This window comes from Aquila chrysaetos, chromosome 3 (genome assembly GCF_900496995.4).
Source record: "Aquila chrysaetos chrysaetos chromosome 3, bAquChr1.4, whole genome shotgun sequence".
NCBI lineage: Eukaryota > Metazoa > Chordata > Aves > Accipitriformes > Accipitridae > Aquila > Aquila chrysaetos.
This window is the reverse complement of record NC_044006.1, coordinates 5,650,853-5,673,265: the sequence shown is the minus strand read 5'-3', so window position 1 is coordinate 5,673,265 and position 22,413 is coordinate 5,650,853. Positions and strand designations below refer to the sequence as shown.

Genomic DNA, 22,413 nt, shown 5'->3' with positions numbered 1-22,413 from the left:
GTTAGAATTCACTGTACATTTGGGACAATATGGCTATATAACCAAAATTTTTCTGGAGCTTTTCCAACTTAAGAGTACAGGGATAAAACTAGATGACTCTTATTAAAGTGTTACTATTTGGTGAGACTGATTTGATCTGCTGGAAGATGTCTGTAAAGGATTTTTCAAATTGTTTCATTCTCTTCTTTTTCAATAAAACTGTTTTCTAAAACTTGGTAACAATTTTTGGAGCCATATTCAGGTAAAACAAGATCCAGAATTTTCTGGTGAGTAGTTCAGAGATCAGGGCAGTCACCTGTGATTTATAGAAGCTGTCCTAGCTTGAAATTTGCAGAGCGGGTGTTCTGGGTTTTTTTAACATCCTTAACATTGATTGTATAAAATATTTTAAAGAAATCATATTTTTACTTAAAAACACTTGAATTTGCCACACGTTATACGTGTACAAGAGAGGCACGTGTACAGCTTTGAATATCCAAAATAATTGATGTTACAGAGGAGTTACTGAACTGTTAAGCCAGTTACAGTTGAAACTGTGCTATGCTGGTGTCTGTACAGGCAAGCTTACATTTGAAAGGCTGTAGTACTGATGTTTTCAAACAAGTGTAACTAGTAGCAAAGTTTTTGGTCTTTTCTGCATTAAGACTGTTTAACTGTGGTCCCCGCTGTTTCAGAGCACAGTGTGATGGGCATGGGTGACATATGGCCACAACACAGAGCTGTCAGAGAAAAAGAAGGGCAAACTAAAGATACATGGACATCTTGCACATGAGAACTTGCATTGTATTTTATCTTCAAAGACTGCAGAATAACTCGCATCTCTGTGTTTACATAAGCAGAGCTGTTTTCAACTTATGGTAAATGTTCCTTCCAAAGCTTTTATAACTTAATTGTTCAGTGGAAGAATGCTGTTTTTTCTTCGTATAACATAGGCCATGCAGCATTCTTAAAGGTTCTGCGCATTCTGGCCCCTATCCATCACAGTACTTAAACCATGAGTAGCCCTATTAAAGTTGATAGAATTACTCATGTGCTTAAAATTAAACATGTGCTTAAGTGCTTTGATGGATTAGAGCCAAAGTTGTCAGCACCTTGCCTTGTTATGTGTTGTGTTACACCTGCCTCCCTGTGCACTAGCCTGGATCTTTAAGGGACAGATTTTCAGATTTGCTCATTCCAATATGTAGTTACTCTGTGTTGTAAAAATGAGTTTACATGCACAGTCATAGTAAATTCATACACTGTCTGGAAGTATAAACACACAACTACAACTCTTGAAATCTAACAGTACTTGACAAATTTCACAATATTTTTTTCTGGGGATTTCAGTGGGAATGTTGTGCTAATTGTTTGCATGGAAACATGACATCCATAGTGTTTTTCACAAAACTAGCTTTCTATTGAAATCTGGATTTTAATAAACTGTATTATGGAAATCACCATTTAGAAACAACAGCACAGTGTTACAAATGACTGTGAACTGGAACTTCACAAAAGCTAAGATGAGTAGGGGCTGTTCTAGTTTCTGCTGATAATGCTGAGTTTGTAAGCATTTAGGCAATTCTTTAAGGATTATAACTAAAGTTACATGTACCAGCTCTTCATCCTTGGAGATAACTGTGGAAATCTTCCTTGATTCAGACTTTGTCAGTGGTACAAATTCCAGATCTACAGCTGTAGAGAAAATAGTTGATTCAGTGAAAGCAGTCCAACGCTGCCGTAAGAAACGTGTGGTGGACTAAACTTCTAACATTAATATCTTGCTGAAATCTAAGGTCAGCTTTCAGTGACAGCTGCATAGTTTAATAAACAGTTCCTGTGTTCCTTTCCAAATTGTCCCCCCTGTTTTTTGGGTGCTGAAAGTCTACATTCACTGCCTTAACTGTTTTCCTCTTCAGACTGTCATTCTGAACTCAGGAGGCTATCTATACTAAATCCTGCAGCATTTAGGAAATATCAAGGTTGGGGTCATTGAGAGTTTAATTGAATTTTAAAAAAATTAATGGGAAAAATGGTGAAATATGTTAGATAATTATTTTTTGAGTGAAGCAAAAGCAAAATTTTCAGGAAAATGCAGTCATGTTGCAGGTCATTTCACAATGAAGGGGAAGCCTTCTTTGTTTCATTCCTTGATTAATATTTGGAACTGAGTTTTTAAATAGAAATTAATAGTTGAGTGACTATTTCATGGTGGGATGTGTATTTTGAATTTTCTGTTCTAACTCACAAATGGGTTTTTTTTTAACTATCAATTGGTAGCAAATAGCTCTTTGCAGGTACCTGTTGTTAACTGTTACTGATCAGATGACTCAATGACACTTTGTATTTGCCCTGATCAGATGTATCTAAGAATTTCTGTGATCAAATTGCACTTAAATTTGAATCTCTGTGAGCATATGTGCATTTGAATATTGTAATAATTTTCCCAGATGTTATGTTAGCAAACCTTGATTGCACACAAATTTTTTTCTGAACGACTAAAGTGTATGTCCCCAATAAGCGAAAAAAATAGCTATTTCAGTTGTTCTCTTAGTGGAATTGGAAAGCTCTGTTATCACATTCGAAGCTCTTTGTGTATTTTAGTGGCCTTCAGTTGTATTAAAGGAAGAGATTGGAAAGGTGGAGTGAGAATAAAAGTAGGTAATTCAGACAAAAGTTACAGTGATTGCTTGTAGAAACATGTTTTGTAGAATTTACCTTGTCTCTGGTAGGACACCACATTGTACAAATTTCAGCCTTCCCCTTTTTCTGTTTCTGTTGTGCTGTTGTCCTTTTGACATCTGTGTCTTACCTGCTAATGTGCAGGGGTTTGGATTAAAAACCTTGGGTTTTGTCACTGTTAGAGGCAAGCCTGTCTTCAATATCACATGCCAGAAGTGTTTCAGATGATAATGGAGATCATAATCACTAAAAAAATAAGAGATTTTCAGGACTGGCCACCTTCCACCTGTCTTGTTACTGTCTTCCCTACTGCATTGCATCTTGCTTGGGCTGGTCTGTGTGTATACTTATTTGGCATCCAGTGTTCCAGCCATTTTTATTTTAGGGCTTCTTTCCATTTAATATTGGCACTTAGCCAGCTGTGTACTTTTTTAGTTTTAAGTAGCAGTGAGGTCATTAGCCATTATAGGAGCTATTCCTCTCATTCTTGTACACAAACCCCTGAAGAGCTTTGGGATGTGATTACCCTCTTTGGAAAGCTTCATACCTAGTCCTGGCTGAAGAAATTACTAGCACACAGACATTTACAAAACAGTGTCAGAGCAAATGAAACTCATAGGGTGCTCATCAAATCAGTGTTTCAAAGTTCAGACAACAGTGCTTTGAAAGTGCCTGAAAGCTAGGGTGAGAACAAGACCCCCAGTAACGCTGCCATAACCTGCCTGTATTTTAAAGCAAAGTCTCTGCAGTACCAAGGATGAAGTGATGAACAATACAGCAAATACCCCAGTTTTAACAGAAGGTGCTGTTGATCCATGTATACTGCAGTGTCTGGTCGGTATGTACTCGCACGACAGTATTTTTTCTGGACATGAAGAGAATGATAGACCCAATCAGGTAACTCAGGAGAGCCTAGTAGATTAAGTCTGCAGACAACTTGAAACAGCAGAGAGTAAAGTATGTCCTGAGAGGTGTCAGGTGCTGTATTTCAGTGCTGTTGCACAGTTGACATAAATGTTTCAAAAAGGTGATGGCCAATGCGCATGTTTCCTTTTTTTCTGTGTTAATGACCACACTCACAGAGCTAAAAAAAATAAATTTAAAACAATGTCTTTGTGCTTCCTGACAGCAGTTTGAAATGGTTATCTCAAAATAGTGAATTGTACAAGGCAAGATGATTCAGCAAGTTTGACTCGAATCCTGTTCCTGCTGGTTCTGAGAGATGTCCTTCTGTACCAGAAAAGAATGACAAGGTGTACTCTGAAGACTCTAGCCTTGTTAATTATTGTATCGAGCATCTAGAGAGAATACTAAACTGTTGAGGACACCTTTTATTGTAATATGCTTAATTACCTGTACTCAGAGCAAGAAAACGAAACTGGTGTGTTATCCTCTGTATGCACGCCTGAAGAACTAGAGACCAAGTTTGCAATTTACAAAGGTGTTTAATTGCATGGTATGAATTAAAAGGCCTTTGTCAACCTCATACATCACAGAGCTCTTTGTGAACACTTCTATCTTCATTCCTTACCTAAACTATTGCTAGTTAATTAGCTGAGGTAAATGGAGCAGTATAAGCAGAATTATGCTTCTTAATATTGGGTCTGTGATGGTCTCTTTGTGCCACTTACGGGTATAAAGGGACTGTAAACCAGTTAAACTGGTTTTACATAAGAATCTGCAAAGCAGAAGGGGAGCCCCAAGGTGGCTTAGAGCCAGAATAGCATCTCCGTGCCACATCCAGCTGGACAGATGGTATGAGGAGGGTGCCATGTGCCTGGGCTGTTCCTGCCTGCCGGAGCAGCCTTTGGGACAGAGCCATCAGGTGTGCATCCAGCCACCCTCCTGGCTCCTTGAACTTCATCAGGAGCCAAACCTGCCCACAACCAGTCTTAGCATCAGATGGCCATGGAGGCAGATTAAAGTTACTCTTTAACCTTTACACCTGGGATGACACAATGAGCACAGGTAAAATAAACCTAAACATTGAGTTTATTAGGCTTATATTTAAGGATGCTTTTTTTAGAGTTTTATAGGAATGTCATTATGGTACTGTTCTGTAAGATAAGAAACAGGTCACACCCCTAGGCCCTAGCACTCCAGTGTAAATAAAGATCAAAAATAACATCATCTCTGCTTTCACAGAGCTGTGATATGTTTTTTATCAATGCTTCAGTAATTTCTATTTCTTGCGCAATTTCTATTTCTTGCCCTTTAACTTAGAGTATGATTCTGTCATTCCATAAATAGCAGGTATCTCTTTGTGCTTACATTTCTTATCATATGTTCATCTATTTATGACCACATAGATGCGCACGTAGCTCATGGAGGTGAATATTTTAATGTATTAAAACAAGCAACAGTAAAGCAGTTTATAGTGCTTTTTCCAATATTTAAAAGGGAACTTGTGAAAGCCCTGTATATATTGTCTATTCTATATATTGCATCACGTGTTTGTGTGTGTGTGAAAGTGATTATGCTTCAGGGGATAATTGAACTAAGGTCTCCCAAATCATTTAGGTCACAATTAGATCTGTCCAACATAATTAATTTTTAACCGTGTCTTTAAATCAAAGTATATCGTGACAAAATTGTTCAACCTGTTGGGTTTTTCTTTTTCCAAAAGGTGTTATTTACAGAGAAAGCGAATAGTCCATCCTCATAGCTGTTCTTTTTCTATTATAATTACTTCTTCTCACAGTAAAACCTCTTTGGTAGCTAGATGGTACAATTTGTTGTTACCCATATATACCCAGAATGTCAGAGAAATAAACCCAAGAATCTTCAAAGTGAAGTAGATGTTGGGGGGAAAAGGTGGTGTAAGAGGAAGGCCATAGTATTAAGGAGGGGAAACTACATTTCTGCATCCAGGAGCAGCAAGGGTCTGTTGCTTTCAGTGAGATGCTTGATACGTACGTGGTCAATGTTACCAGCATGGCATTGACTATGTAGAGTGCTTTAGATTACATTTTGTCAGCTAGCTATGCCTTTGGTTAACTTTATTTCATCTTACAGGGTGACAGAGTTATCAAGAACAAAGTATTAATGTGGTTAGAAAATCTCTTTCAATTCTGCTGCAAGTGAGGACCCAACTAAATCATATTTCCTGTCGGAAGCGGTACAGAGTTACTGCTGCGCTGCTGATGCATGGTAGCTCTTACCCCATGGTACTGCATGTGCTTGTCCTTTTTGTTCTTGAACAGTACAAAACAGAAAATCTCTTTGAAGTTGGCAGAATTACTGAGGTATCTCTGTGGTGTGATATAAATGAAGAGTTCATTTTGCAAATTATATTCAGTGGTTTTTGCTATTGCGTTTAGCAGTTTTGTCTAAAATTGGTACTTTGTCATAGGTCTAAGATGAATTATTTCAGCTTCACTCTGAATAGGCACCTATTTTCCCCTGTTTTCAAGTGCCTCTAACTTGGCCTCTGCCCTGTTTGCCATTCTAGCTGTTATATTTTGAGATAATTGCCATGTTGTTTTGTTAGAAATAACCCAGGCTGCTAAACCAAATTTATCTTATTGTTGAATTGTAAAGTACCGCAGAATTTTTGTAACGTGGATTGGTAGCAAAATCTTAATTGAACTTCCTTGCTTGCGGTCTTGTGTCTGAAGATGTTGACTGCACTGCTTTGTTTTTATGAGGTGGATTGGCAGGTAGTGCTGTTTGCATTTTTGTTAACTTCCAGAACGTGTAGTAAACAAATTTTAATGCAGATTTTATGGAATGTTTATGAAATCCATAAGCATGTTTCACTGCATCAAAGACACCATATTTAGATGAATAGCTATGTTTAAAGCCCATGTGCCTGTGAAGTGCATGACTGCCTGTCAAAGAACTGAATTGTGTTTTAAAATGAAATTGGTGTATTAACTTTTCATTTGCTTTCAATGTGTAGTTGCAATGGGCTTTTGAAGGTGAGCAGAAAGGGGACAGCCCGTGGCTACTTCTCTGTGCATTCATGATTGTTGGTAATACCTGAAAGCAAACTGAGATGCACCTGTTTTGAAACACAGCAATGTCATTTTCTCCTACAAAAAGCCAGAGGCAAATTAATTGTTTTGTAAGATTTTTATTCTGGCTCTTATACTTGCAAGTTGATTCACTTAACTGGCAGTGCTTTGCACAGGCAAGGGAAGCTTTTCACTAGATAGAATTGTTAGTCAGCAAGTTCAAGAGTGAGCAAAGTTTGACAGTGCTTCAGAAATAAAGGTAATTTATGCATTATACCAGTCACTGAAGGTGGTAGAAGTCAGACTGTTTACCACCTTACAAAGAAGACAAAGGCTAATGCTTTTTATTAACATTATGTGATTACATTTTAATATGCCCTATTAAAATGGTCTGTATATACTCTCCAGGCATGTACATTTTGCAATACAAGTTTAAAGAGAAACTTTCTGCTTTTTTTATTATTTGCAACAGCATCCTGAGAACTACAAAAAATTGGGAACATAATTAATAACATTTTAACATGGTTTTGGGGGTTTTATATAATACAAAGCCAGTCATTCGCTTGGTGTGCTCTGCCCATGCTGTTACATACCCTTCAGGATTCTAGACAAGCTCGCTTGTGGTGAAATAATGTATACACACTATTAAATTGCAAACCATTATGTGGCATTATTTGTTACGTTAAGGCTGCACCTAGGCTATCATGTGTTAAAAGACAAACTGAGAAAGAAAATGACGTTTTGCAAAGATGAAAGGTAGCATTTATATCTGCAATATGCAAAGGACGTTCCAATATTTTGTATTCACATTGTAAGTATTCATGTTCCAGGGTGTTTTCCTTTTTTAGGCCATGTTCATAGTGGGATTAATCGGCAATCATCACTGACCCTCATTAAAAGCCTTTTTCTGTTGCATATTATCTGATCAAAGTGTTTTTACTTTCACTCAAATGATGCATTCCACAGCATTAAATTTACCTCTTCACAGTGTTCTTCGTGACATGTCTAACGTTTGGTTCCTAAAATATTCCTGCATTTAAAGTGTGGAGTTTCCTGTATAATCAGGGGATTTGGGGGAGTTGTGGGGAGGGTTTCCCCACTAACTTAGATAATTAATATATGTTAAAATGACAGTGCTATATTATCATGGCTATCTTTCCTTCTAAAGGGAAAGAAAAAATGTTGTTGTTGCTTTGCACTCTGCATGTTTTGGATTTTTTTCTGGCTATCTTATCATGGGTTTGTAGGGTTTAAAGAAACATATAATTTCATTTCTGTTCATAAAATCTATCTACTTTTTGCTGGAAAAAAGAAGTAATATGCTACATTCTGATTTAAAATTAGGTAGTTCTTTGTATTTTTCTCTTCAATCTTGCCCGAATTCTGTGCGTTGAACAGAACTTTGCAACAAGGCATACATGGCTTCTTAACCTATTAGTAGTGACCAATAAATTCAAACTTCTTTGCTTTCAGGAATTTAGATTAATGTCATAAAGGGGTCACAGGATTTAGTACTTCTTTTTTTCTTCTTTTTTTTTTTTAATTCTTTAACGTGTTTTGTTTTGACCATTCATTTCAGCACTGAATTTCTTTAACTTTTCTACCTGTGAGATGTTTATACTGGGTGAGCTGAATCCTTGGTCCTCTGGAATGTTCTTTTTAAACTGTAAATATTTTTTCCAAGTTCTAAGTAATGGTTATTCATATTATCTGGAAAGTAAACCAGAAATTAACATTAAAATTAAATTAGTTTACTTTCTGATAATGTCTGGTAATGTGTTCATTGCATGTAAGATTTGACAAAGTCTGAGTAAAAATGTTGCCATTTTAATACTAAAGCTCAGCCACAGGTGGAGAAGTTCTTTACTAAATACTGATTGGGTTTGTTTTCAAGGAAAACTTGATTTTCCTGACCTTTTTTTGTCATTCTGATTTCATGTTATTTGAATTAAAATCTCATCTTTTTTTTATAGCACCTAAAATAGACTTTATTAGTTTTCCTGAAAGCTATGTGCAGCTTTGCTTTGGCCCATTTAAATATTGAAAACAGCAGGATTTGAGATTTTTCTTATAATCCTCAACTAATAGAGTTTAATGCTTTGTTTGGCCTACCCTACACAGCCTAAGCAAAAGTTTTAAACAAGATTAAAAATATGACCTTATTAACCTACAGCATCTAAAGATACAGAACAGGCCTGCAGAGACAGCAGTCGTTCATTAGGCAGGATAGCATGGTGCTATTCCCAATCCACTCAGTCTGTTCCAGAGGAAAACATTTTGGCTGCCCAGCTTTTTTCTTTAGTAGTTTTGGCCATCATGCTGGCACCCAGGAATAAGAAAGAAAAAAGCAAGAATCTGTGTCTAAGTTGGATATTCATGGTTGGGGAAAATAAAGTTCAATTACTTTTGGAAATTCGAGGTGCAACCTGTCTGGGATTTCTCAAAAACAATTCTGGCAGAGCTAAGGGACAGCAGAGGTGGAGCTTAGCTTTTGTTTACTGTACTTCATTAGTCCCTGAATAAAATGAGTTTCACCTTTTGTTTTTTGAAAAGAAGTTACAATAGTATCTAAGCTGTTGGATGGGTGATCGATGAACATGTTGCGTTCCAGAAGAATAAAGTATCTCATCGTCATGGAAAATTTATGCTTAGTAAACATTATAAAACACAAAATGACATGATACATTCATTGCTGTGTAATAAGATTCCTTGTTTACTGGGCATGCTATAGGGCCATGGCAACAAAACCAGAAATAGGAACTATGAGTATTCTTCTTGTAAAGATGATGATGGTTATCAAGCTGTTTGTTGCTTGCTGTAGCTCTACATCACTCCATATTCACTATCGCTTTGCAGTGCCACTAGTAGCGTGAGGATCAGTGAAGAGGTGTAAATATGAAAGTTTGACTAAAACTTATAATAAAAATAATGTGGTTTATTGTATGGTATGGAAGAGTCAGGTAAATGTGCATTTAGCTGATGCTTTGAGACAGTTATCTCCAAGTGTTCCAGGGGAGAGAATATAATTATAGTTTGCTTAAAAAACAAACAAACAAAAAACCCCACACACATAAACACACACCCCCAACAGAAGACTCTCTAAACTTCTGTCTGTCTAATGATGTTCTGAAACAAAGCAAAATGACTGAATATTTTTTCTCGACTTAATGCTTTAAAAATACTGATATCTTGCTTAACTTTCAGCATATCAGTTGCCCTTTTGATCTCAATGGGGTGGAATCTGGATACATGTTCATTAAGTTCAAGAACCAGCTGAAAATTGGAGGCAAAATGAAGCTAAATTGCTTACACTGTTATTGATAAACATTTCCTGCTTTCATACCATTTATTTTTTTTAATAAAGGAACATAATTTTGTGGCTGATGTTTTTGCAACCGTATGTGCACTATCTGAAAAATACAGTATTTGTACACCTACCGTAAGTCTTGGTTTGTGGAATGGAGAATTTCTTAAGACCTGGGGCAATAGAAAACATTGAAGATGGGAAGGAAGAGGGTGAAAAGGCCTCAGTATTTCCTCTCTTTTCCTGTCTTATTTATTTTCCTTAGTTCAGTGCTTTTGGCCTTTCTTGGCTCACTGCCTTGTTCCCATCAGCAGTGCCAAATCCCAAAAGCAAAAAAATGGTAGTCTTCAGGAATAATGTGGTCTGTAGGTAGATCAAGAAGTCTAGGGAAACCAAGAATTTACATCTGATGATTGATCATTTAATTTTCTTTCTGCATCAGGCTTCACTGACCTTCCTCGCCCTGGCCCATAGTTTTGAGAATATATGCAGTGGTCAGTGATGAGGAGCTGATGTTTAGGGATAATTGCGTTTCTGTTTGGTAGAGTTCTGCTGCTGATTCAGACATGTTCTCTACACAGCTAAGTCATCCTGAATGAGCTGATTCGATGCTGCTGTTTGCTTTCCATCTGTAAGAGCAGCACTTGCGTGCAACCACGCTTTCACAACTGTAGAATGTATAGTAAGATCCTCCACGTCTGTATCTAAAAGGCAGCGTAACATGCGACTGGCATGGTGGTGTTTTCCTTGACCCTATCTTTTACAAAAGTTGCATTAATCTTTCATTTGATAACCAAAATTCCCACCAGTCTTGGATGTCTGCATCTGCCTTATTTAATCAGTACTTTTTTTTTGTGCTGTTCTTCTGCCTTCTTGATTGGTGAATATGCTTTCAGTTTCATTTTAGTTGTTGGTATTTTAGTTGTTGAATTATAGAAAGGAAAAAGTGATAAAAAGCATTTGCAATGTGAGTACTTAATTAACTCAGTAAAATGAGTTTTTCAAGCTTTGGTCTGTAAGCTGAAAGTGCGAGCAGTACCTTTTTAAAGGGTAAAAAAATAAAACATACTGTTGGTAGTTTGAAGTCTCTGGGATACTGTGCTGGAAAAATGTTAGTTTTCAAAATGAAAAAAATTAATAATAGTTGGTATAAATATTCAGATAATGAAAGCATTCTGTAAAAACAGTTTCATGAAGATTAAAAGGTCACTAGACAATTTAGCTGGTTTTTTTTAGTAATTACATGGCTAACTTGGTTTACCTCAAAGTAGCAATTTTATGCTGCATATAGCAAGAAATTAATAATTAAAAATTTTGTCATGGTGCATTACAATTAAGTTAGAGTTTACAGGCTCAAAACTAGTAAGACCTTTAGGATGCTAGTTCCTCGTTATACCAAATGTTTGTTCATACAGTTCTTTTGATTGCACTATTTAGCATTGAAAATAACTATTGTCAGATTTGACATAAAATACAATACAAATACAGTAGAGGCAATGTTTTACACTCTAGTTTGCTTGAGCCTGCGACGCTTTTTAATTTGGTTGCAGTTAATCCCAAATGATAGTGCTCATATAGAGCATTCCAAGTGGTTTCCTAGCCTACTCTTCAGCTTGTAGTTAAAAGGTAATTTTACATATTTGGATTGGCCCTTTATTATTTATTTTAGATTTTACATCCAAACTGTTGGTTTTACTGTCTCTGTCAGGTTGAGTTCTCCGCTCTAGCTTTTTCTGCTATGACATCATTTTTGTGTTTTAATTTTTTTGTACTTTGAGATTCTTTGGTCTCCTTTCCTTTGTTTTTACTTTTAATAACTTACCCATTTTTTTCTCTATTGTTTCCAGTTTATGCTTTTGTAAATAACTTCAATGTATGTCTAGTATTTTGCATTCAAATGAATCAAAATCGGTTTGATTTTGCAGAATGTCTTAGTCCCAGTCTAAGAGTGCAGTAAGTTTTTATTTAAGCCTAATAGATACTGATTTCTGGATACAAATATATGTTTACTGTTTAAGTAGAAAAGTTATGAGATATTTAGTCAAGTCTGTCTACAAAAGTGTTTGGTGACTGAGAGCACTTTAGTCAATAGTGACAATATATTTTTGATAGAATGCTTTTCTAGTCCATGTTCTGTTTCAAAAAATATTCTGCTTTTATGGCTTATAAATTTAATAATGGTTTTTTTCATTACAGGGAGAAGAAAATGAAAATTCAGGATATTAAAAACAATATTAAAGAAGCTATAGAGGTAAGCTTAGGAGCTATTGTTTTTAATTATTCAAAGCTAGCTATTTAGACACTTTTCTGCAATATTTTATTTTTATTTCTTTGCAGACAATAGTGACAGCAATGGGCAATTTGGCACCTCCAGTTGAACTAGCCAATCCAGAGAACCAGTTTCGAATCGACTACATCTTAAATTTAGCTAACCAGATAGACTTTGATTTCCCACCGGTAAGTAAATAATTCAAATAGGCTGCAGTCATGCTTTTTCGCAAATTGTTATGTTTCACTGCACTGTAGTAAATGTTTACAAAAAACAGTGAGCTGCTCTTTGGGAATCACTACAGTAGGTGTCTTTGGTCAGTGCTAATCAAATAAAGTGTATAGCAACACAGCTAAAATATTTAGGCTGATCCTTTATGAACACAGAGACCCTTATCTAGTTTCTTGTGCTCTACTGAAATCATCTGCAGAGTGAAGGTGGACAGTGCTGGCAGTAAAGTTTGGATATTGTTGGGAATTGCCCTGCCCAAAAGGAGTGAAGATACGCACAGCAGTCTGTTGATGATTAGCTGGCATTTAGTGATACTGTATTTCTCTCTTTTGGAAGAACAGTAGAGTTTTCTTGCTGATTCATACATGTTCTCTGACAGCTGTGTCAGCCAGACTTTCTGCAAAAGCTCCACACACTACGTCCTTGCCCCAACCCTCCCAGTCCTAGTTAATCATTCAAAATGCCAGCAGTCCCAGGGTAAATGCAGAAAGTATAATTATTTGGTTGGTGGTATAACTCTGTGCCCACTCACTGTGATTAATTTTTACTGTATCTCAACTAGGCTAGTAGCAGAAGCCCATGAAAATACAGTTTGCAAACACTGAACTTTTAAGCACCGAGAAGGTATTTTTCACTAATTGCCATGAGGTACCTTATACTTGCAGTAATACAGGAGTGTTTCAAAGCTTGTATTCTCTCTCTGTGCACTGTTCCAGAGGGCTGAGGGTAGGAATTACGATGAAGTATCAAAATCGTGATCTGTTTACACCAGAATTTTGTATCCAGCAGTAGTCAGTCCCAGATGCTTGAAAGTGCATGTGCAAATAGTAGTTAAGATGTGGGATAGTTTGCACCGCAGCAAGGTTTTCGTAACTCTGATTCGTAAACATTATTGAACAAGCTAGTCTGTGAAACCAATGACAGTTACCTTTTGCAACTGTTGCTGCTTCTGGGAATTTCTCTGCTTTCGTCAGCCTTTATTAAAAGAAAAAAACAAACAACCAACCAAAACCACATACTTCGTGTGCAAGGCAGAAGTCAGGTGCTATTACCAATTAATTGGAGATACTGGCATTGTAATCTTCAAATCCAGTAATTTTCAGAGTTCAGCAGGCACAGACAGGTTGATAGAAAGGGGGATGTATGATTCTTCTCTAGCACATAAAATGTAATATTAGTAAATTCATCTTAAAGAATCTTAAATAAATTAGAGATTTTGAGATTTTTAACTTGACACCTCTTTAATTTTGACAATTGACAGTATTATTCATAGGAGTATTTGGTCCCTTCATGGATGATCTCTTCTGCTAGGGGGACAAAAAAAATTGTGCTTTGAAGATAGTTTTAGTGGAATATTCGAGAGAAAAGACAGTGGCTCCTTACTCCACCCCGTGTGCTCTTGAACTGGCTGCGTGCCCGCAGCTCTCCTACTGCCCATTGTTTTGTGATAGTTCAGGTTGTGATCTGTAACAATGCTGTAACAAGTTCCTGTGACCTACCTTGTACTGAAATACTTGATTTTCCTTGTCTTTTCTATCTCAGAGGGGTTTTTTTTCTTTTCTTCCATTCAATTGGAATGCAGTTATTTTTTAAATATTCTTTTTCTTTCCCCTGAAAGGAAGGGGTAATTGTGTAGTGGTAAGTGAATAAGCCAAGTGTGTATAAAAATTAATAATTCAGTATGTATCGTCTCTGGTAGGATACATGGTAGCAAGCCCTTGATGTCTAAAGCAATAGAAATACACTTACTAGTCCATAAATAATTTCAAGTTCAGTGAAGAGTCTTTGATGTGTTGAATGACACACAACTTCAGGAATAACAGTGCTCCAATAAAACTAGTTTTTCTTCTCTGACCAAAGGTACTGTGTTTAAAATTTTAAGCCCTGAGTCTACAGAGGTTTAGGTGTGTGCATAACTTTGACTAGTGGCTAGCTTCATTGGCATGATTAACTAATTCATATGTAAATGTTTGTAGGGTTGAGGTTTTAAACTGGATATACATTAGCCGCTAGGTTAGGAGCCACTAGGAAGGAGTATTGTTGGCTCCCTCTGCCCTCAGTGATTATATAAACTAATATGTACCTGATTTCCAATTTTGTCTGAATGTAGTTATAGTCCTTTGGAACTTGAAAAACTGAACCTGCATTTTAATTGCGTATTTTAAATCAAGTTAAGACCTAGAATGTCCCTAGGTGCCAACTCTCAGTGCATGGTATCAGAAATACACGATCCTTCAGTACCTCTATAAAAATAATTTTGACTTTGTTATAAATTAATTAAAAGTACTTTGAAGAAAAAATAATTTTCTGTAAATGGAAAGGATAGCCTTATGCTAGTTATGCTTTATATCTAAAGAAATCTTGATTATTTACTTTCTCCTCCAGAATTTCATAAACTGGCAGCTAAACCTTTTCCTATATAGAGTATTAATGCAGAAGAAGGGAGGGGAATTTGAAGGAATGTTATCGGTATGGGATGCTGTCTGTTTTGAGTTGTAGAAGTTGCTTTCTGTCTCTTCCATTTGCTTCATGGGGAATGATATTTCAGCTGTTAAGAAGGCATATTTTCCTCAGTATAGTATTTGATGCTGCTCTTCTTGGCCACAGGAAGAACATGAAAGTAGGGAGAAAGAACACTCATGTACCAAGGAGATATTCTTTGAGGGTTCTGAGTACTTAGCACCATACTCTTTTAAAAATACAAGTCTGTTTTGCTTCCCTTTAAATGCCCATTCATCTTTTTCTAAACATTAATTTAGCAAGCTCTCCAGAAGGCAACGCACAGACATACAGAGTTTAGCACTAGGATTGTGTAGTTTCTTCTCCAGCTACAGGGGTTCTTCTTTATAACACAAGAGGCTTCATCCTTCTTCTGTACATGAAGGAGTAGTTTAAATGAAGTTTAAAGTCCACACCAAAATCTGTGTTTGTAATTACCTGTTGTACAGGAGCTAGAATTCAAGTTTCCTAACAGCAAGGTTCAGTGTAATGTGAAAGGCAGAAGAAAGTAAAGGAAGAATGTGGGAGCTTTACAGTGTGATGTTAGTATAGGGGTCTGGCTCTACATATCTAGGATTCAAAGAGCAACTTTTGTATTATGATATTCTAATTCTTTTCTTAGTTTGTGTCTCTCTCTGGTTTGCAGTTTTTGACTTACAGGAAATGTGTGTCATTTGTATACAGCATATTGTATTGAATTAAAAAAAAAAAAAAAAGAAAAAAACCAACTCGATTTAAAAACAATGTTGGTACAGTGCAATGCTAGGTTAAACATTCCCTTTAAAATTGAATATTTAGGATGTTGGAGATTTATTAATTCAGCACACTTGGTATTAAGCAATCAGATTTCTTGAATACAAATAGTAGCATATGGGGAAGGGAAAAGAGTAGTACTTACTGAAAAGAATTCTGTCCACATAATCATGTTGGCGATTTAAAGTATTGCAATATTTAGTAGATCAAATCTGTAGCTCATTTTGCAGTCCTTCCGTGTTGTTTCACCATACCGCTACTGGCAAGAGCCTAGGAGAGTTTCACTCTTAGAGCCGATGGTCCAATTTGTCTTTGGTATGTTTTCAACAGGCAGGTTCTAAAATGCAAATTACAAAAAGAAACCCCAAACTATGTGACTGAAGTGAATTGATAGAGGCTAGGAACGTAACCACGTTGAAAACCTGCGGAGAATGCTAATTAGTAATATTCTAGGCAAAACAACTAAGTTCATGTTTTTACGTGAAGTATTTTCTGCCTTAGCTTATTGTGGACTTCTAAAATAGCTTGAGGACATAATATCTCCATGGGTAATGGAGTGCTGTTCTGATTTATTTTTGCAAAAGACTTTGCTCCTTTTGGAGGTAAAATCTATTCTTATTAGGCTTGTTGCACAGCCTTTTCTTAGAGCAGAGCAGAATGGAAATAACAGAATTGTAATCAGGTCCATGTAATCTATTGTTATTACGAATAGCACTGATAAATATTGTGTGTAGTATTCTATTTGCATCACTGGGAAACATTCTTGCTACAATGACAGGACATTAAATGACTAAGTCTTGCAAAAAAAGTCTAGCCCTGCTAGTTTGCATGAACACTGAGAATAATGGGGGGGTCATGCTTTCCATAGAGAATTACTGAAAGCAGAACTCAATTTTTTCTAAAATACTACAGTACCAATTTTTTATGAAAGATTATCATTTAAGGAGGACCATTATTGTTGCCTTTATTCAAGTTGGGTTTTTATCATGCAATTAAATTGTCACTGGCCAGCATGATAACTTTAAGCAAAGGAAAAGAAAGTTGAAGAAAGAAAACCTCCAAGTTAATCAAACTGAAGTCATTTGAGACAACTGAAGCATTTAATTTTAATAATCGAGCTGATTGTGAATGCACATTAGTTAAAGCCTTAGAAATGAGGTAGTAATCTATGTGTTGATGTATTGGTACAGATCTGAAGGCATACATGTAATTACTGCTGCTGGGCTTGTGTTTTAAGATTACATCATGATAAATAATATTTTTTAAAAAGAATAAATTTATAAGTGATTTAGAAATTATAAAATGAACTATGCTCATAATTGAGGCTCTCTAATGAAACAAGTAGTGGTTTGCTTGAGCAGTAAATTTGAGACCTTGCCCGAGTTTGTGCTAGAACTGCTCTTTTAGTTATCTCACACTAGCTAAATTTTGCAGGAGTAAATTTTACTCTTTAATTTTCTGTGTAACCAGATTAATACATGCTTTACAGGATCGGTGTGGTGTGTAAGAACAAAGACCTTGCAAATCAAAATTTCAGGCTTTTTTAACAACTATTACATCAGTTAAAATGGAAAAAAAACCCCAAATGATGCTTGTAGTTGAGGCTTCCTAATGGCATTTCTATCACTATTGTCCTTTGATGCATTCAGCTCAACACAATTGTATGTGTATGTTTTCAATGTCAAAAATCAATCTTATAAGTATTTTCAATAACTCTGACTAGCTGTATATCTGTTTCAAATATAGGGTGATGTTGGGTTAGCTGGGTTGTAGAGGTGATATTTTTATTCCTGTACTGCATGCCAGACAGTGGTTAGGATATTTTCTCCATCCCTAGTACCAACTGGAATAGTGGTCTTTTTCTCATCCTTTTCTTTTTGCTCTTTTAGAAGAGGAAAGGAAATGCTCTCGTTCTGTGGACATTTCTCTTTCCATGATCAACCAATTTGAACCAAGCTGCCAAATAAAACCTATTTATATTGGGTCACAGTCCCTTTATAATTCTCTTGGTTTAATGAAATATTCAAAATAGCAGAACAGTATTTACAACTGCCTATTTTTAATTGATCTGGAGTCAGCTGAAGAAGATGTCTCTTGAAAATACCATAACAACTTCAGGAAGATTTCATAATATTAGCTATTGAAATGCAAAATAACTGGGGAATCACTCCAGCCTATAGCTCTCTAGATCTAGGAAAATACACGTTCAGAAGAGATGCGATGATTTTTAGGGTGTTGGTGAAATTATCTGCAGGTTTTTTGGTCCCGGTTTATTTTTTTATTACACTGCTCCATTGTAGTTATCTTGAATCTCTCGCTACCAGTGTTGCTGAATAGGGTTTTTTTATGGTTTCTGAGTGGTGTCCTTGAGGCCGAGCTTTACCACATGCTGGCTTCAGCCTCAAAGCCAGCTTAGCATCCCCTCTGCCCACAGCCATCCCTTCCCTCTCCTGCACACCATGATGTGCCACCCTTACTTGCACCAAAAAAACCTCCATTGGGTCCCCAGCATAAATGAGACCATTGAACTGATCCAGGTTAAAAATAACCCTGGTAACCCTTACTCCTCTCTCTTCTATTTTGGGGAGATTATTTTTAACAGGGATCAGTTTTGAGGGCTGGTTTATGACATGGCCTGTAGGCAGTGTGGTACAAATGAGGTGGTACAAATACATTAATGCGCAGCAGGGTCAGAGGTGGGGGTAGGAGTCCTTAAAATGTTCTTGATACCAAAATCTTCAAGAAAGTAAAAAGAGTAAGAATCTCAGTAAGAAAAGATGTGAACTGGGATCTCTTTGCTGCCAAAAATGTTCCTTAATTATGTAGGCAACAGAACAAAATTATCTGTCCCTGTAGATAATCACCCTGATGTGTATAATGATAGATATATTATTATTCCTGTCTAAATACATCATGAAAGAAGAAGAGAGCTGTTCGGGTTTGACAGCATCACTAGCTTTATAATGTAATGACAAACGTATTCACTCTTAATGGGGGACATTTCCCATGAGGCTATCTTAAATGTCACAGATTTTGGGGTGTGAAAGTAGGCAAAACATTTTCTCTGGTGGGTTTACCCATGGGAAGCTGAGAACACTGGTGGGACACAGAGCCTGGTTTCTTGGGTGTCTGGATAATATTGTATGCAATTTGGGCAGCTATCACAGTGAGAAAATTTGGGGCTTTTGCTTTTTCTTGTCCAGACTCTTTATGATTTTGAGCAAGTCACCTCAATGTCCTATATACTTTTTTTTTTAATGCCCTATGTATCTTGTTATCTGTAAAATAGTAATAATATATGTATCTTGGAGATGCATCTTGAGGTGCAAAATTGGTAGAAAATGTGGATATGTGAAGTACTTTTAACTCAAGAATGTTAATGTTGTTAACAAAAAGGAATGGAGAGTATTACAGACAGTATCAGCAGAGTGATGTGGTACTAGATCCTCTGAAATCTTGACTCGCTCTTTTTTAAATCTCCCATTATCTTATCTACACAGAGCAGCTCCTTCTAAATGGACTTATAGATAATCCAATTGAGTTTACTTGATCAGAGTTTAACAGGACTTAAATAAAGCTGGTTTTCCTATCCTTTAATAGTAGAAATAAATTCTTGAATACAGATTAATTAAAGAGTTCTTTTGAAGTCTTCTTTTAGTATAGTGACTCTGAGGTAGGCAGCCGCTTGATTTCATTTCTGTTTCTCATAATTAAAACATGTATAACTAGTAATGATTTCCAAATGAATCTCCTGAAATCTCCGGTTTTTGTCCAGATGGATAGATGCCCGATATGAATGTTTTATTCTTATGGATGAATAGCAGTATCTAGCAAATTCTGGCATTGCTAACCTATTTATTGGAAGTGATCTTTTTTAATTTCAGCTTCAGTCTGCAGTACCTTAAATTTTTGTTAGGCTGTGAACTAGCCCATTGCATCATACTGAGAAATATTATTTTCATACGAAGCTTTTTTCATGAATAATTGAAATTAAAATATATTGAGCGTAAGCATAAAGTAGTATCTGACTTATTTGGTGACTAGACATTATTTTAATGAGTAAGAGCAAATACTGTTAGAAAACTTAGTTTTTAGGTTCCCAAGCAAATTCCTGGTGGCCATCTTTTTTGACGGCAGTTGTCACAGTAGTTGTTATCTGGAGTGGCAAGCTTTCGGATGTGCAGGAATTTCCCAGTCGTCCCACATGGCTGCTGTAGCTGTGCTGGGAGCAGCTGCCTATGCTGCATGGTGGAGAGGCTCTCGTACTCTGGGCTGTGTGCTGTGACTCAGGGCTGTGTATGTCCCTTAGCAGCTGGTAGGTGAATTCAATACTGTGCATTTTATTGGTCCCGTTTCTTTTGGTCCAAGAAACAATAAAGTCTTCGGGATTTCTGTAGGAGCATGCATAATTTATGCAAAACTTTTTTTATTTACAGGAGAGAACTTTTTTTTTTTTTAAAAAAAGCAATTCTTTAGTAAAATGTATGATTAGAAACTGCGTGTGCATATATAGTAAATAAATTTTAATATGGGAAGTGCTCTCTTTTTACACCTAAGTGTAAAACTATTTAAATTAAGTAAAAAATGTTTGTGCTGTATATGTTTTGACTGCTGAAGCTTTCCAGAAATCAAAGCACTGACTAGGAACCTAGGCTTTTTCAAAGTGAAGAAACCATTTGTAGCATCTTGTAGAAAAATGAATCACTGTAGTCCATTTAGTTTGCTATACCACTCAGTAATTTGACATTAGACATTAAAAATAGGTTAGTTTCATATTAAAACTGGAAGAAAGAAAAAATATTGAAAGGTACAAACTCATTGCTTCCACAAAGCAGAATGCTGTGGTGACTGGAAACAATTATTTAATTCACCAGCTACATAAAAAAAGCTTTTTTAAAAATATATTTTGATAAGCCTTTAATTTTGCTATACTTCATGCATCCAGCTAGAATTACTTATTAAATAAAGTTAATAATGCTGTTTTTCTTAATTTAAATGGAACTTTGGTCTCCATCTAAAACAAAGATCATGGACAAAAAGAAAGTGTAGCAAATAAGAAAGTGGCACTGCCTGGCTGGTGATGAAATAAAGTAAGTAAAAATAATTTTAAAACGTATTAACTTAGAAAATTGCTTCCATCCATTTATACAATATTCATCTGTTTAGCAAAAGTAACACACACACAGACTGTATGTATCAGCAATTCAACATATTTAATGGATAGCAACTAATAAGCACTAAGCTTTGAGAAATAACAATTTAAATATTATGCATGGTAGGTTTGATTTTGGTAATTTAAGTCAGTGGTTCATATTTTTACTTTAATATAAAATTTGGTTTATCTTGCTGTCTAGTAATGAAGGTTGTGTATTTTTGTTCATTTGTCTTTGTCCTTGTTTTCCTCAAATATAGGTTAAGTCCCCTAGTTTTCACCTTGTTTTAGAGTTTCTTTTCATCCCGAGTTTTAATTTGTAGGAAAAAGCTTGAGAATCTGTTTTTCTGAAGAAAGTAGAAAGCTATCAACTATCAGCATCTCTGTAGGAGGAATTTCATTAATTGTTAAGCCTGTATTCAGTAAAACTACATACATATTTAGGCCGGTCTTTCAGAAGAACAGTAATATTACAGTACCTTGACTTTACATATAGCCTAAATAATAAGTACATGTGTATTTAAAAAAAGAAAAAAAAAAAAAGCCAGTCTCCCTTCTGACTTTCGGGAACAGAAATGAGATGAAATGTAAGAGTTCAGCAGCTTTACTAATTAGCATTGCTTTTCTATATAGTGATTAGTCTCCCGATTTGTTTGCTATAGTCCTTCTTGCTACAGCTGATTCGATTTTTAAATGTGGCAGCATCTGCAGGAACAACTCTTGTTCTACCTTCTGGTAATCCAGATTTTATTGCCAGTAACCACAATTTCTAACTGCAGTGAAAATGGGGATGCTATTACTTCTTATGCTTCAGTTTGTTACATGCAATAAAATAAAACATATTCTGGGCATGAAGGGAAGATATTTTTGGCTAGAAAATTAAAGGAATATGCCCTTTGAATTCTGCAGTGCTTTCACCGAGGTGTTCACATATTGCTGTTGAAATCCCATAAGGTTATTTCCTTAAATTGGAGTAGCTACAATCCAGGACTTCAGACAATGGACATTACCTGCACATCTTTTCTGTAGTACAGTCGTTTTTATAGTACAAAACCCCCACCCTATATTTTGCTTTATTATTTATTAGCATTTGAAGTAAAGGCTAATGCTTTATTCTGCACTTGTATTTTTATCCAGTAAATTCCCACCATACCATATTTATAGGGTCATAAGTTCACATTTAGAAATAATTTGAAGAAATTGTGAATTAATTTCTCTTGATACATCTTCTTTGTTTTCCTCAGAGCAGTCTTAAAGAACAAGAACAGATTAATTCAATTTTTGTTGAAATAGAAGAGCTGTCAGCTGAATTAAACAGGAAATAGGCATAAATTTAATATAGAAATTCTTAAGCATTTTCTGGTTTTACTCACAGTAAGAGACTATCACCACGTATTGGTGTACGCATAGATGAAATAAAATTTTACCTATGAGCCTGCCTAGTATTGCAATGGCTTGAGAAGAGTTTCTGTGAGAGACAATGTGAAGACTTAAGTAACATGTCAATGTGCAAATTGCCCCGTGGACGTGCTTTTTGGGCATACAACAAAAAGTGCCTTTGGGCATAAAAATTCTACAACGTACAAAG

The 22,413-nt window shown here is 35.9% G+C and overlaps 1 protein-coding gene across 3 annotated transcripts in view; it reads left to right on the top strand.

Moving 5' to 3' along the window:
* The window catches only part of GNAS (GNAS complex locus), a 162,077-nt gene that overhangs the window by 90,122 nt on the left and 49,542 nt on the right, over nt 1–22,413 (top strand). For all 3 annotated transcript variants that reach the window (XM_030007689.2, XM_030007690.2, XM_030007691.2), the window contains exons 3-4: nt 12,118–12,172; nt 12,259–12,378. In XM_030007689.2, coding sequence (XP_029863549.1) covers nt 12,118–12,172; nt 12,259–12,378 — 175 coding nt within the window. The remainder of the gene's footprint in view (nt 1–12,117; nt 12,173–12,258; nt 12,379–22,413) is intronic.